Genomic DNA, 15,171 nt, shown 5'->3' on the forward strand with positions numbered 1-15,171 from the left:
TTTTTTATTCTTATGTTAATCCCCATACATTACATCATTAGTTTTAGATGAAGTGTTCCATGATTCATTGTTTGTGCATAACACCCAGTGCTCCATGCAGAACGTGCCCTCCTCAATACCCACCACCAGGCTAACCCATCCTCCCACCCCCCTCCCCTCCAGAACCCTGTTTGTTTTTCAGAGTCCATCGTCTCTCATGGTTCGTCTACCCCTCCGATTTCCCCCGCTTCATTCTTCCCCTCCCGCTACCTTCTTCTTCTTCTTTTTTTTTTTTTCTTAACATATATTGCATTATTTGTTTCAGAGGTACAGATCGGAGATTCAACAGTCTTGCACAATTCACAGCGCTTACCAGAGCACATACCCTCCCCAGTGTCTATCACCCAGTCACCCCATCCCTCCCACCCCACCCCCCTTGGTGCCTAGTTTTTAACAAGATGATACATGTATCTGTTATCACATAATCAACGGTAGTTATCGGTCACCTTCTGTGTGTCAGTAGCTGTGCTCTGCAGACCTGGGGAAAAACAATGATCAAGACAAATATGCTTCTTGTCTCCATGAGACTTTCCAGCCTAACCCAGAAGATATGTTAAACTAATCATTTCAGATAATTTAAGCATTATACCTGTGCCAAAGATATGATTGAGGGAAGACGGAGGAGGGAAGCTAAGGTGGCAGTTGCCCTGGGTTTCTCCATCCTCCACTTCTGAGCTCATACTTATTGACTGATTGTTATATCCCTGGCACTGTGTTGAACGATTTACATATATTATTTAAGCCCTATAGCAACCTGAAGAGTCAGATACCTCTACTGTTTTTTACAAAGAGGAAAACTGAGGCTAAAAGTCTAAGTGTCTCAGCATTGATTGCAAGGTCAGGAGTTGTTGGAGTGGGGCTTTGGCACCAAGGAGTATGGGCTATGTGATCTATCCTGCACTTCACCCAGTTCACATCTCGGGCTTCTCAGCAAGATTTTGTTTGAACGCGGGCTTCCTATCCTTAAAAAACATTTGGAAACCAGTGACACAGTGGGGAGAATGCCAAGATCAGGATAAGAAGGAGTTTTGGATTACCGCTGACAGAAAACAGTCAAACTAGCTCAGGTATAAAGGGGTATCTATTGTTTTGTGGTTTCCAGGGAAGGGCCAACAGGCAGATGCTTAGCAGAGCAGGATGCAGCTGAGCCTGAGGAGAATGTTCCAAGGCTATCTCTGCCCTGGACTCCTGCCTGCTTATCTCTCCACATCCTCCTCCTCCTCTGTCATGGCAATCACTCCCTTCGAGATGGAGATCATGGCTGCCAGCCCTCCAGAGTTTTACTTCCTACTCTTGTGCCATTTCTCAGTCATAGCTTGAAAGATCCTAGGGAAAGGGCTACAGATCTGGCTTGAATCAAGTGCTCACCCTGGATCAATCAGCTGAGGCCAGGGGTGTGGTAGGATGTAAGAACATGGTGCCCTCAAGAGTGCCCTCAGACCCTGCTGTCCCCGGTGGGGGGTGGGGTGGGGCAGGCACCACGACCGCCCAGCGTGGAAATAGTGCAGTAAATACGGTCCCATAGTCAGAACACCTGGGACAGGGTCCCTAGAGCCCCTCCCTGGTTTTGAAGCCTTTGCAGTGAGCCCAGTCGGCATCCAGTAGCTTGCTCCCTGAGAATATTCCAGAACAGTGAGGGAGTTGCAGACTGTAAACCCCCAACTGTGGTATTGTGTGCTAAGTTCTCCCGGTCCACACTGGGCTCTATGGGAGGGAAGGGGCTTAGGGAAGGTGCCCATAGATAAGTAGTCCTGAAAAAGAGTGTAGCCTAGCAGAGATAGGAATTCCCAGGTTGGAAAAGGGGCGGGAGAAGAGGTTCAGGGGCGAGAGAGTGAAGCCTCTTTAAGAAGCAAAAACTTCTTCTGTCGGGAAATCGTCCGGGAAAGACGTGGGGGCAGGTCTCTGCAGCCATGTTTGTAGGTTAAGGGCCTGAGACTTGATCCTTTAAGCAGGGGTCCCAAACAATGGCCAGTTCACTGCCTGTGTTTATTTCATTACAGTTAAGGATATAAGCCAAGGTAGGAATGGTTTTCACAGATAGTCATAAAACCTGTCATCATTGATTGGAGTATAGGGAACATAAACTGAGCCCCCACTGAGTGAAATCTTACCTGCACCAAAAAAGAAACCCATTCTTCTCCTGAGTAAAACTAGATTACAAAAACACCTACTCGTAATTTCATTGATAAAACAAACTCGAGGAAGTTTGCTCTCCCTCTTGTTATGTATGTGCTATACAGTAAGCCTCAATGTTTGTCTCTATATTTAGAGACAAAAGCCCACAGTATTTACCGTGTGGCCCTTTGCAGAAAATTTTTCTGAATGTTGCTCTAAGCAGCTGGGCGCCGTGAAGGGAATTTTAAGCAAGGCACCACAGGTCTATATTTGTACTTTGGATTAAAAAAAAAAAGAAACACAGTAAGGACAGTGTTGAGAATGGACTGGAATGGGCCAAGAATCAAGGCAAGAGGCTTGAGAAAGATGAGAAATCTCTGTGAAATGGTGGTAACAGCAACACCCAGACTTTCTTCCCCCCCACATCATCCCAGGGGTAGAATGAGGGGAGGGAAGTGAGGCTGCTTTATAGAGAGTGGCAGGATCCAGTGGGGCCCAGGGGGCCACAGAGCACCAGAAGGAGAGGACAGAGCTTTCCTGGCCGAGACACTGCCTGCCCTTGGGAGCCTCCACTGTGATTCCTCTTCCGAGGGTTCAGCCTAGCCACTCAACTCTGGGTCGGGGAGGGACCCCAGGAATGGGGGAAGCTGGCAAATGTTAGCAGATGCCCAAGAAACTTGAGCAGGGGCCACGTGAACCTTCATGAGGGCCCCGCTGTCCCCGGTGGGGTGGGGCGGGTACCACGATCCATCACAGGCTCAGAGCCAGGCTGGCTGCAGCCCAGGGTGGCTCGTACGTCATTCCTAATCCTCACAGCCCAGCAGGTCAGACCTTAGTAGCCCTGTCCTACTGGCAAGGGGCCTGAGGCGCCTGGAAACAAGTAAGTTGTATATGGGCAGGTTCCTCTTAAGTAAGGTTCACCAAGCATGGGATGTTAAAGCCCTGCATGAGGGTGACCTTCTGAATCTGACTCTGGGGCAGGGGTTCCTGGGCCCAAGGATCTGCATTTTAACTTCTGGGGGAAGGTTGAGATCACTGCTCTGGGCCCCATACCCACCCACGGGGCTTAAAATCAGCTCAGCCTCGAGAAACTGTCAAGTTTCATCACTCCCAAAGACTGCCATGGAAGTTAGTGACATTTTTTCCCTTTAGTTTGGCCTCATTAACCATCAGTCCCAAACACCATGGCTTTGACATTTTAAAGCTATCAGGCCATTTGCCAGAATGCGGGAAGAAAGGGTTGAAACTTGTATGTCCCCGTCAGTCATGTGTGCTGTCGTCCACGTGGTCCCCACTGCCACTCCTCCGCGTGTGCCCATCTGAGGACAGGGCTGGCCACACTGTGAACGCTGGGGCACGCACACAAGACTTAAAACACATCCTGCACATCTGTCTGCTGCTGAGCCCGACTTTCTCAGTCGCCATACTTAGCACCGGGCTCCACGGAGCCAGCAGCAGCTTTCTAAAGTAAAGCTACAGGCAGAGTGTTTCTCTCCTTTTTATCATAACAACAGCTCTGTCCCCCAAGTTTTCGACTGTGGAACAGGAATCCAGTGAACACGGGCTTTTCCAGATGTGCCCTCCTGTGCTGAATGGCCTGGGCATGGTCCTGTGGGCACAAAAAAAACAGGAAGGCACGAGAAACAAAGCAGACCATGGGATTAAATTACTGAGAGGAAAACAATTATTATTGATCTGTTTTTCAAAGGCATCTGCCTGCAGGGCACAATGGGAGAAATCTGCTGGCTCCAGATGGAAATTTCCACAGCAAAAGTTCCGTATGCTTTTGCAACATAGAGACCTGGTTTGATTCTAGGATGGGGGTCACTGCCAACATTTTCATCCAGGGGAAACGCTGCAAAAAAGGGTTCCTTTTTTTTTTTTTTTAAGATTTTATTTATTTATTTGACAGAGAGAGAATGAGAGAGAGCACATGAGAGGGGGGAGGGTCAGAGGGAGAAGCAGACTCCCTGCCGAGCAGGGAGCCCGATGCGGGACTCGATCCAGGGACTCCAGGATCATGACCTGAGCCGAAGGCAGTCGCTTAACCAACTGAGCCACCCAGGCGCCCCAAAAAAGGGTTCCTAAAGACTGTTTCCCAGAGCAGTAGCCTCTTGGGACTCATCCTGGACCCAGTGACAGGATGAAGTTGGGGTGGCCTCCCCCCTTCATCTGGCCTCCCTAGTGAGTACTGTCCTCATCAGGGTCATTCCACTGCCTGACTGCTTCACAGCTTCCAACATTAAACATTTCCATAAAAGAATAACATGATGTTCTGTGAGTGACCTCTCTCCAAGAAATTCAAAACCCATTATGATGAATCAGTTGAAGAAAGGCAGAGGAAAATGGTTTTTATTCATAGATTGTAGATGAGAAAGCCGTCCCTGGAAGGGTCTCATGTGATCATGGATCAAGACCCTAGACCAGCCGTTCCTCCAGCCGGCCAAGCACCCAGAGCCTTCTGGTTGACAGCTGTCTTTTATACATAATTCATGCACTGTCATTCTGTCAGCGGACCACTGAGTTTTACTTTCCCTTTAGCCTATGTGGTGTTTTCCTGGTTGCCCTGGATACCAGGAAATCCAGAGCAAGTTTGGAGTCCCCACACAGCCCCATGTTAGCCCACACTGTTTTCAGGTGTGGTCTTATTTATTTTCCTTGATCCTGATTTTCCTAATGGTCATTGACTAAACCCATTGCCGGGCTGCAGCAGATCCCCTCCAGTCCTTTTTGGAAAGAGAGGAAGGTCATGCCATGAATTTCACATCAAAAAAATCCTGTTCTTGGGTTGAGAAGCATGCTTGAAGACGTTCCAGGTGCTCCATCGGTTGATACAGGATAACCGTGGGAGCGGATGGTTAAGGGATCAAGGTCATCTAGCGTTGACCTTCTGTGGAAAAGGTGGAGCCTCCCTTGCCTGCTATAGGCTAGGTGGGAATGAGAAGTCCAGCCCTGCTGGCCATAGGCATCACCAGCTGCCAGGAAGAGGCCCCATGGGCACGTGGGTTTATGGGCACGTGGCCAGTGACGGAGGGAAAGGCAAAATCTCCTGCATAAATTCAGTGTGACCTTACACAAGTGGAAAGAGTGATGGTCAAGAATGGCTGGTGTGAGGGGCGCCCGGGTGGCCCAGTTGGTGAAGTGTCTGCCTTCGGCTCAGGTCATGATCCTGGAGTCCCGGGATCAAGCCCCGCATCAGGCTCCCTGCTCAGCAAGGAGCCTGCCGCTCCCCTGGCTTGTGCTCGCTCGCTCTCTCTCTGACAAATAAATAAATAAAATCTTTAAAAAAAATAATTAAAAAAAGGAATGGCTGGTGTGACCACGCCGGCTCAGGAAGGACTCGGGCAAGACGGCTGAGCTCCATATCAGAAGGGAAACCGGCCACGAAAAGGCAGCCCAAAGGGCTTAGCTTGAAGAGGGTCCAAATCTCTTGCTCTGTCTGGCTCCGAAATGGGCAAGTCTGGCTTCTATACAGAAAGCTGGCTGCTTTGACCGACATGTGGGTACGCAGCCGGATTCCCCACAATAGCAAGTCCCGCTGATGCATTTGTCGTCTAAATGTTTGTGTTGCAGTTGTCCTGGAGAAAGATGATGGTAGCTTGCTCCAAGACAATGGCCAGGGGATGGAGCAAAGTCGTGGGGGAGTCGAGGGATGTCGATAAGGATGTAGAAGCCACGGCACATGGCAGCTCGGAGGTGAGGAGTGAGGGAGACAAGGATGCCAAGCAGACTTCCTAGGCTGGCACTCAGACACTCAGGGAGAGCTTTGCAGATGGGGTCCGCTCTCAGCAGCTGCGTGAGTGGCAGTCCCTGGGCCCCCCTTTCTTCCTCATCTCCCATGTCCCTTGTCCTGGGGCCCCTGGTCCCACCTTATCTGTCCTTCTGTCAAGGGAGGCTGCCTACCCACCTGTGCAGCAGGTGGGGCTCAGAATTAGTGGGTTTCCAGGTAAGGGAGCTGCAGGGCTCTGTGTGTGCATGTGAGAAAAAGAGAGAGAGAGAGAGGGAGAGACAGAGAAGGGGAATCAGAGTATGCTTCCTCAAACACTTTCCAGTCCTCCTGCCTGGGACTCCACCACCACCTTCCCCCCATCCTGCAAGCCTCAACTCACATGTCACCTCACAAAGGCCTTCAGCCTGCCCCTGTCTGCTCTGCCACTGAGGTGGACACAGGGGGGCATATTGCGGGGGCTCTGCAAACATCTCCACAGGAACGGGTGGGTATGGAGGAAGATGTGGGCCCAGTGAGGGCAAGGCTTGTTCCTGCGCAGGGCTCAGGTGTGCCCCTGTTTCTGCAGGAAAATGTGAGCTGATGAATTGTGTTTCAGTTTGTCCTTTCAATTCTCCCAAGGTCATCATTTGAGTAAATCACCTCTGCCTGCCTGGTAAAGATTCGTAAAGGAAAGCCTACTGGTGTTCTTCTAACCCTTGAAGACATTTCGCACTCCCACGTATTTTGGGTTCTGGTACCTTTTTTTCTTAAGACCAGCCTTGAGGACTGACGTGAAAACCGAGGCACAGTTCATGAGTTTCTGGGTGATTCTCTGCCCTGGGCATACTGTTGCAGCAGATAACGTGTACAAAGGAGTAGTGATTTCAGATCTTGAGCATTAGAGGCTTTCTTTACAAATGTACCTTTCTCTGGCTTTGTTCTTCATTTCATATAAAGACAAAATACAAGTGATAGCATGACAGGCTTGGCATGGACCCTCACCAGGCGTGGCAAAGTCTGTCAATTTTCCATTATTGAGCCACGCGGCCTTGCAGCTGGCTCTTCAGCTCTTCCGTTAGTAAGGAGGATGTGTCCCCTCAGCACTTCCATTGTCTGACATTCCTTGATGGGAAGGATGCGGCAATTCTAGGACTTAAGGCTGGACGTTGATGGCGGAAGGGAGGGCTGAGGCACCCGCAGTCCAGCTCTGCAGAGGCGCTGCTATGAAAATAAATGAATGGCCTTGAGTCCTGACTGCAGAAGGTGAGGGATTCCTGCCCAAACCAGAAGATACGCTTCTTTGTGAGTTTGGGTATTTAGCTGTTGTGGTTTTCTAAAGCCAGAGTGACTGAGTCAGCTAACCTCCATGCCAGAGCAGCCCCCACCGAGACACCCCTCCAACCACACTGGGAAGGCGTGAGCTCTGGGGCACAGAGGTAGACCAGAGCTAGGAAGACACCAACTGATGGCTCCTGTCTCAGCTGCTTTGTCTCCGGGGCCCCTTAGGAACCTAGCTCTCCAAACTCAGTCATGTCAAAAATAATTTTTTTAATTCCACATTAGATGCTTCAGGTTGTGTCTTAACGACCCCGGCAGCCATGAAGGACTGCTACGAGGAGGAGCACCTAGCCAACAGCACTCTTGCAACCACTGAACTTGCCTGGATTTGGAGGGCAGAAGTTTGTAATGCTCTACCCACGGTGAAGCTCCCTTACTGGAGGTTTTGGTAGCTGATGGATCCCTGGAGCCCCGTGGTCCAGCCATGTCTTCAGGCTCCATATACGAATTTCCTCAGATGACCTCCTTGTCCACTTGTGTCCTTATTCATTCATCTAGCAAATATGGCACACACTCAGCTGCCAGGGACCGGGCAGGGCCCTGGGGCACAAAGACAAGCAACACAAACGTGGTCCCTCTGGGGACAGCTTGCAGGCTAGTGTAGAAGCCAGCGCCCCCTTTTGTCTTTCTGCAGTGGGACAAAAGCTTCTTGTTTGATGTTTAAGGAATAAAAGAAACACAAATGACTTCTCCCAAGCCCTGCAGATAAAATCAAAGAGAAAAAGAGCAATGTCACGGCTCCCCCAGATTCACCTGGATCCTGGAAACTTCAGGGTTTTTTGTTGACTTAAAGAAAAATGAGAAACACCCATGTAGGGACTGATTTCAGATCGGAGTGCGTTGGCCTTGGAAGAATCTGGAGGACACCAAACAGCTTTTATTTGTGGTGTCGGATGTTCTATTGCCAGTGTTTGGGAGTCCTTTACTTAGTTCCGAGAGGTGTTTACAATGCCTGGCTCCCAGGAGGTTCAATTAACAATTTATTGACTCTGTCTCTGTCGATGTCTATATTTTTAACAGAAGAATCGAAATACCTATTTCACGCAAAAATGCTTAAACAGATTTAGCTAAGAGGAGCAGAACGTTGAGAAATTCAATTTACGTTTCTTAGATAAATACGCGGCTATGTAAACATTTTCTACTAAGGATCAGTGAGGGGTTATTTCACTCTTTTAAAAAGGTAGCTCTTGAAGACTATTCCAGCTAATGGGTGAATGATTCTTTCTTGTTGTGGTGCCAGGTACAGCGTCCCTGGGCTCTGTCATCATAAAGGAGATTAGGCAGGGGCTGAGGACCTGTTTCCCTCTCTTAGCTGGCATCCCTTTACATCTCTTCTCACTTCAGCTAGAATTTGGGGCAAATCTTCTTAATGAGGATAAGTAGCCTTTGCAAAAATCTATTAATGCCAGGAAGAAAAGAGTCTTGACTACCGGGGTCTAGGGAGTAGGGATGGGGATGGAGGGGCTCACCTCTCTTGGGCTTGAGTATTGATCATGACCCTCTCTCCCACCTCCGCTCTCTCTACAAACATTTTCCCCGGGGGAAAAGGATCAGCACACAAGGTCTGGAATGGGGGTAGTTAGTAAAACCAGTGAGAATTTGTATAAGCTCTGTCAATTGCCATGTCATTGTTCCCAGGAATCTGTGAATATTTAGCTACTAGTGTGTCTTTCCCTAGGGAATGAGGGGCCAGAGAGAAACTTTGGTGACCAAAGGGGTAGGACGGAAATTCCTCCTGACTTTTGGATTTTGGAGGCCATCTGTTAAGGCAGGGTAAACTGAGACCCTCAGACCGTCTCAAATAATCGCTATAATGTCAGTAAAACTCTAATGTCACGATGAACAAGTTAGCACCAAAGCATGTTGACATCAGCTCATTTCAAAATGAGCTGCATCAGAAGCACTCATAAGTATGTAAACAGAGGAGTCAGGTGGGTTTAAAATTAGACCTGATCTTTTACACTAAGTTAAGGTATTTCTGGCCATGTAGGAGAAAATGAAGCCTATTCTGGCAAGAATGTTAGCCCTGGACAGGGGCCTCTCACTGCCAAGCAGGAGTGATGGGAAAGCCTGCTTGCTTCCTGCTTGCAGTCCCTTCCTGAGCACCTTCTCTGCTGGGCCCTGCATGGAGACACCCCCAGGCTTCCAACAGCGGGGAGCCACGCAGAAGAGGAGGGCTGGAAACCCGTCCCCAAAAGCAGTACAGAACTTTCTCAGGTTCCTGAATTTGCCAAGTTCACAGTTTATCTGTGGATTAAATCAGTGCTGGCTCAACCCCGTGGAATGAGCAGCACGTTGCCTAGGCCAGGCCTGGCCACGGCCCCAGAAGGGCTGGGGCTTGTTGGATGAAGGGGGTGGGATTTTGGAGAATTTGAATCATATGCTAAATGGAATAACAGAACCAGGGTACTACTTCCTGGTGTTACATAATTCAACCAACAGAGTGAAGATCTGTTATTTTAAAAAAGAACCGTGTCATATCTTCGTCTAATAATATTTCTTTCCTCCAGAAGACAGCCCCATTCTCAGATTCCAAAACCATATTCTCAGTTCCTCAGATTGAACCAAACATTCAGACAGTTTTGATATTTTCCACATCTTATAAAGACAAAGCATTTTGGCTGCTTGCATTTTAATTTTCTCAAAGACCTAAAAATGGTTGTCAGATCAGAACGAATAAACAGTCTTCAGTACAAAGTCCTCAAACCCTCGCACTTTTTTTGACTCAAGCTGTTACCATGTAGAAAAACCAATTCGATATTTTAAAAATATAAAGTATTTCAGATGTGCAGAAAAGCATGAAGAATGTAACAAACACCTTTGAGCTCACAATTCAATATAAGCAACAAGACATGACCCATACAGTTGAAGTCCCCACTATTCCCTTTCCCACCCCCACCTCCAGATGACTACTGTCCTGAATTTGATATCATTCCCATGTTGTCTTAATTATTTTACTATGGCCTTGTTTTACATGCTTAAGCTTTGTACAAATGATATATATAAAATATATTATAATAATATATAACATAATAGTATATAATGCATTCATCTGCAATTTGCTTTTTTTCTGCCTATAATCACAAGATTCATCTATGTGGATATATACAAGCACATCAAAAATCTGTATGATATTGTACATATACAATACATATATATATATATCACAATTTACCTATCCATTACTAAATATTGCCAAATTGTTCTAAAAAGTTGTCGTACCGATTTCAACACCCACTATCAATATATAAAAGTGTTCTTCTTGCTTAATACCTTTGACAAAGCTTGGTATTATGATCAGACTATAATTTTTGCAGTAGAATAGGTGAAAGGATGACCTTGTTGAAGTTTTAGTTTGCATTTCTGATTACTAGTGAGCTTAGGTGTGTTTATTAGCCACTTAGTTTTCAAATTCTTTGAATAATCTCTTTATGTCTTTTGATTATTTTCTATTGGTAAGTTGTTTTTCTCATTACCTTATGGGAGTTCTTTCTATGTTCTTAATACTAATCCCTTCTCAGTATTGTGCGAGTATTTTCTCTCATTGTACTTTGTACTTTCCCTCTTTGTACTTTGCTTAAGGTGAATTTTGGTGCATAGATGTTTTGAATTTTAATACAGTTAAATTTTATCAGTCTTTTACTTTTGGTTTGTCTGGAAGTAAGAAACACTTCCCTACCTCAAGGTGATGAAGATAAACCTTCAATATTTTCATCCAAAAGTTCCATTTATTCACTAGTTCAGCTCTTCCCCCTAGACCCTTCAGGGCCACTTCTGTCATCTGTCAAGTGTTAGACTCTCTGCCATGTTCTATTGATCTGTTTGTCTATCTCTGGATGAAAACCATCGTTGGGTTTTGGCCATTTGGGGGCACAACTTTCATCTTTATCCTTTCCTTGAGTTTGCCTTGGCCTGGTACAGGCAACCAAATAAATGGCAGCCCAATAAGCAGAGGGGAGAAATCAAGCCAAAGTTAGCCCTGGGTAAGACATAAACTGAACAGTTAACTCCTAAATAAATTAATTCCTAAGAAATTACTGTATAGTAATGAATATAAAAAGCCTATATAATATAAAGCCTTTTTTAACAACAACAACAAAAAGCAAAGGCATTAAAAAACTTTTCTGGGCTATTGTAAGGCTCATTTAATAATGGAAACTAGAGCCCATCCCCAGTCGATACCAGTGTTCTTACCTTTATTTTCTAAAATGAACGTAAACATAGTTCGCATACAGCTAGTCATAGGGAGTTCTGTAAAATAGTGTTAAAACTTTACATGTGTTCCCTGGATCCCTCAGAGCATCCAGATTGAAGGTCCCTGAAGGTCTGTCCCTGAGAAACCCTGAGCATGCACCAGTTCTGTCAGGCATGGGTCTTTATTTCATTCAAGGGAGACTTGATTTTCCTGAGAAACGCTCTCAGTGACATTGTTACAACCTCATGATCGCTACTTGGTGTTCTGCAGTGTCTTCAGATTCAGACGCTCTTGTACGGACTACAGGACAAGAGGACTCTGGCCACCCAGCAGACGGTGGACGTCCTGTCCAAGTGAGTTGGCCTCCGCTTGCACTGTTTCCTTTGCCATTCCGATCTCGAAGGAAGCTGGTTCTGTAAGGTTCTGTGAACTTTCCGTGGGAAGTTTTACTGACTTCCTGTAACTCATCAACTATACGGGACCAGTGAACTAGCTTCCCTTGCCCAGATACTAAGATGAGATTAGCTCTTGAATAATGTCAGAAACACACTGGGATTCTTCCTCCTACAGACCAGCGCCTGCAGGTCACCTCCCCTGCGGGAAGGCAAGGGCGCAGTGCTCTAGCTTGGCCGGCTGGCCTGTCAGGATGGGGGGGCCGGAGAGCCCTCTGACTTCACCTTGAAGGCCGACCCCAGGTCTTCCGCAGCCGGTGAGCAGAGAAGAGGCGCACGCTCCGCTGTAGAGATGCTACACCTCACAGAGCCTGTGGGCAGACTGCCAAGGAAAGATCATGGAAGCCTGGAAGGCGAGGAGACAGCCAGCAGGGGGCACTGTCTCAGAGCCCACCCCCTGAGCCGGGGCCCCTTCGGCCTTGAGCCGGCAAGGCCTCCAGCCCCAACCTCTCTGCTTGTGTTCTGCTCACTGAGCCAGCCAAGGGCTGATTCTCTCAGCTCAGCGAGAATGGTCACAAAGAATTAGAAAGCGGGAGAAAAAAATCCTGTGCCAGGACTCTCTTCTCATTTATCTTCCCTCCCCAGGCTCCTTCGTGACCTGTAGCTCACAGTCGTGAGGCTTCCCTTCACCGCAGCAAGGGCTGGGCCGGGGGGGAACCGTGCGGAGGTCTGAGGGGCACCACACTCACCCCACCTTCTGCTCCTTGGCAGGACCCCAGAGGTGGCCGTGAAGTCTAGGCAGGCCCCGAAAGCCAAACCAGCCTTCTACACCGGCGTGGCCCCGCACACTGTGCTGGGGAAGGCCCGGCCCAATGCGGCGGACTGAGCACCGCCCCCCCGCACCCCCAGAGAGAGCTTTAGTCACGCCTGGGCGCCGACACTGAGGGTCCCCTATCAGCCTCTCCAACAAGAAGATGGAATCCGACAGCCGGTCAGGGTTTGCTGTTTGCAGACTTCCCGTGGGCCACGTTTGGACGGTGGATACCCTCCAGGGTGATCTGGTGCTTCTATAAAGAATTTTTCTTTTTTGCCGCCCAAGTGGTTTTTCTCGCCAACAAAAACTTGTACCCATCAGCACCGCTGGGGTTGCAAGGCTTCTCTTCAGAAGTTTACGACTTCCTGTGTGTGAATACAGTGTACAGTATCTGGACAGAGAGAGCCCCTGGCATAGATCTGGAGTCAGATTTGGAGCAATACAATTCTGGAAAAAGCCCTTTCTTATAGGAAGATAACAGGGATTGAGAATAAAATGCTAATGAGAGGAAACTTGGGAGTACTGGGGTTGGTATGTGTTTTTAAAATGAAGCTTGCCTCAGAGCTGCTTGGAGCCTAGAGAGGGGCACGAAGAAGCTTCTCTTCACTCATGCAGTCATTCACTAAAAGTGGCTGAACACCCAGTGAGAGCTGGGGACACAACAGTAAACAAGACACACCGTCCCCTTCCCCCTCAGAGCTTGCCACCCAACATGGACGCTACGCTAAACATAATGGTGCAATTAGTTGGTAGCAGAGGGAAAGAGCCCAGTACAGCGAGGCAGGTAGTGAATGGTGGTAAATGGGCCAGCGGTCAGGGGAGGCAGGGGTAAGGGAGTGAAGAGAGATGAGCAGGAGTGAGGCCGGCCTGGAGAGGCTGCGGGGGAGGACCGCTGACTCCCGTGGCCTCTACTCCGGGCAGGAGAAACATGGCTGCCCTCTGGAGCTTCTTTTTTTTTTTTTTTGAGTTGGCCCAGTCCTTGGCCCCCTGCTCTCCCAGCTTTCTCTGGGTTCAGCATGTGAGGTGGGGAGGGTGGGAGTGGGACGAGCGCTCATGTCCCACAGTGCTCTTCAGTCTCCTGCAGGGGGAGGCCATTGCCACTCGAGAACGGAAAAGCAGAGTGGAAGTTGTGAGCACCTTTGTTCACGCTGTCAACAATGAGAGCTGGTGCTGGATAAAGGTGGACAGAGTACACAGTGGGTGGGAATGGGCTGTGGGTGGCGCTGCTCCTTCTCCTTCCCACCCTCATCCCACGGACCGCGGTCCAACGAGGCTGCAGGCTGGGCTAAGATGGCAGCAGGATGCAGCCCGGGCCCCCTTCCACTCCAGCACCCAGTGGGAAACCCAAAGCCACTCTGGTTCCATTTGGGCAGGATACCACCTCAAGAATTGATGGGGGAAATAAACCAAAAAGGCTCATGACAGGGTTAGAGAGACAGGCAGGGTCCCTGGTCCCCCTTGGAAGCTGTGAGCTGCCCACACAGACCACCACCACTGGTACCCACTCACCCAGGAGGCCTGTAGTGGGAGGAAGGCACGAGACGTGGTCACTACTCACCAAGTGTTCCATCTAGTTGAAGATATGAGTTTCAAAGTGGATGGGGGAATAAGCATTTTAAGCATACACCACACTGGAGTCTGCCAGGGACTGAATGTGTACCTCCAAAATTCATGATGAAGCCCTAGTCCCCAGTGTGAAAATACTAGGGGTGGGGCCTCTGGGAGGTGATGAATACGTGAGAGTAGACCCCGTGAATGGGATTAATGCCCTGATCAAAAGAGACACGAGACACGATCGCTCTCCACCACGTTAAGACACAAGACGACCGTCGGGCAACCAGAGAGCCCCAACCAGGCACCGAAACCACCAGCACCTCGATCTTCGACTTCCGGCCTCCAGAACTGGGAGAAAGAAATGTCCCTTGTGTGAGCCTCCCAGTCCGTGCTCTGCTCTTGCCGCAGCCTGAGCAGACAGGAGTCCATGCTGGGCTTTTGGGGGGGAAAAAGTGAATTCTGATGTGACTTCTTCCTTTCTGTATTTCTTGGAGGAGAAGGTCTTGGAATCACAGAAACTAAAATGCATTTTAAAAAATTTCATCCCTACCCCAGGAAAGAATGAACTTAGGACTGTCCCGCCCAAATGTCTCCCATCTATTAAATGTGTTAACTTCAACACAAGAGGAAGACCATAGATATTCATGGTCTTTGTGGTAAAAAGTTACACACCAAGCAAGGGTATCTAATAACTCTTCTGTGTCTCCAACAACTCCAAGTTTTTCAAGCACCAAGAAACAGACATGATTTACTAACCCCTCCAATTTGCACTTAAGTGAACCATCATGTTGGTGTGCCTTGGGCTGTCCTGGTTTTAGCACTGAACGTCCCGTGTCCCGGGAGACACCTCCATCCCAGGCAACAACGAGATGGCTGGTCACCCTACAGCACTAGCCTTCCAGGCTGTGACGACCACATTCTTACCACAAACTGTCCAGTCTGTGTTTGAATACAAGCCAGCTGGTTTTTGCTCTGTCCGCCATGCTTTCTAATTCTGTGTGAACACCACCAAGTT

General features: G+C 48.5%; 1 protein-coding gene across 2 annotated transcripts in view; it reads left to right on the plus strand.

Moving 5' to 3' along the window:
* TTC23 (tetratricopeptide repeat domain 23) overlaps positions 1-15,171 on the plus strand; it is a 95,256-nt gene that overhangs the window by 64,441 nt on the left and 15,644 nt on the right. Inside the window, exons 10-11 of one of the 2 annotated variants that reach the window (XM_031033518.2) lie at positions 11,667-11,749; positions 12,560-13,114. In XM_031033518.2, the coding sequence (XP_030889378.1) occupies positions 11,667-11,749; positions 12,560-12,674 (198 nt within the window). In that variant the 3' untranslated portion in view covers positions 12,675-13,114. Of the gene's footprint in view, positions 1-11,666; positions 11,750-12,559; positions 13,115-15,171 lie in introns of those variants that run through there. The other variant, XM_081831579.1, reaches the window with a different exon arrangement.

Source organism: Leptonychotes weddellii, chromosome 9 (assembly GCF_054177405.1).
Source record: "Leptonychotes weddellii isolate Sample4059 chromosome 9, ASM5417740v2, whole genome shotgun sequence".
In the NCBI taxonomy this organism is placed as follows: domain Eukaryota; kingdom Metazoa; phylum Chordata; class Mammalia; order Carnivora; family Phocidae; genus Leptonychotes; species Leptonychotes weddellii.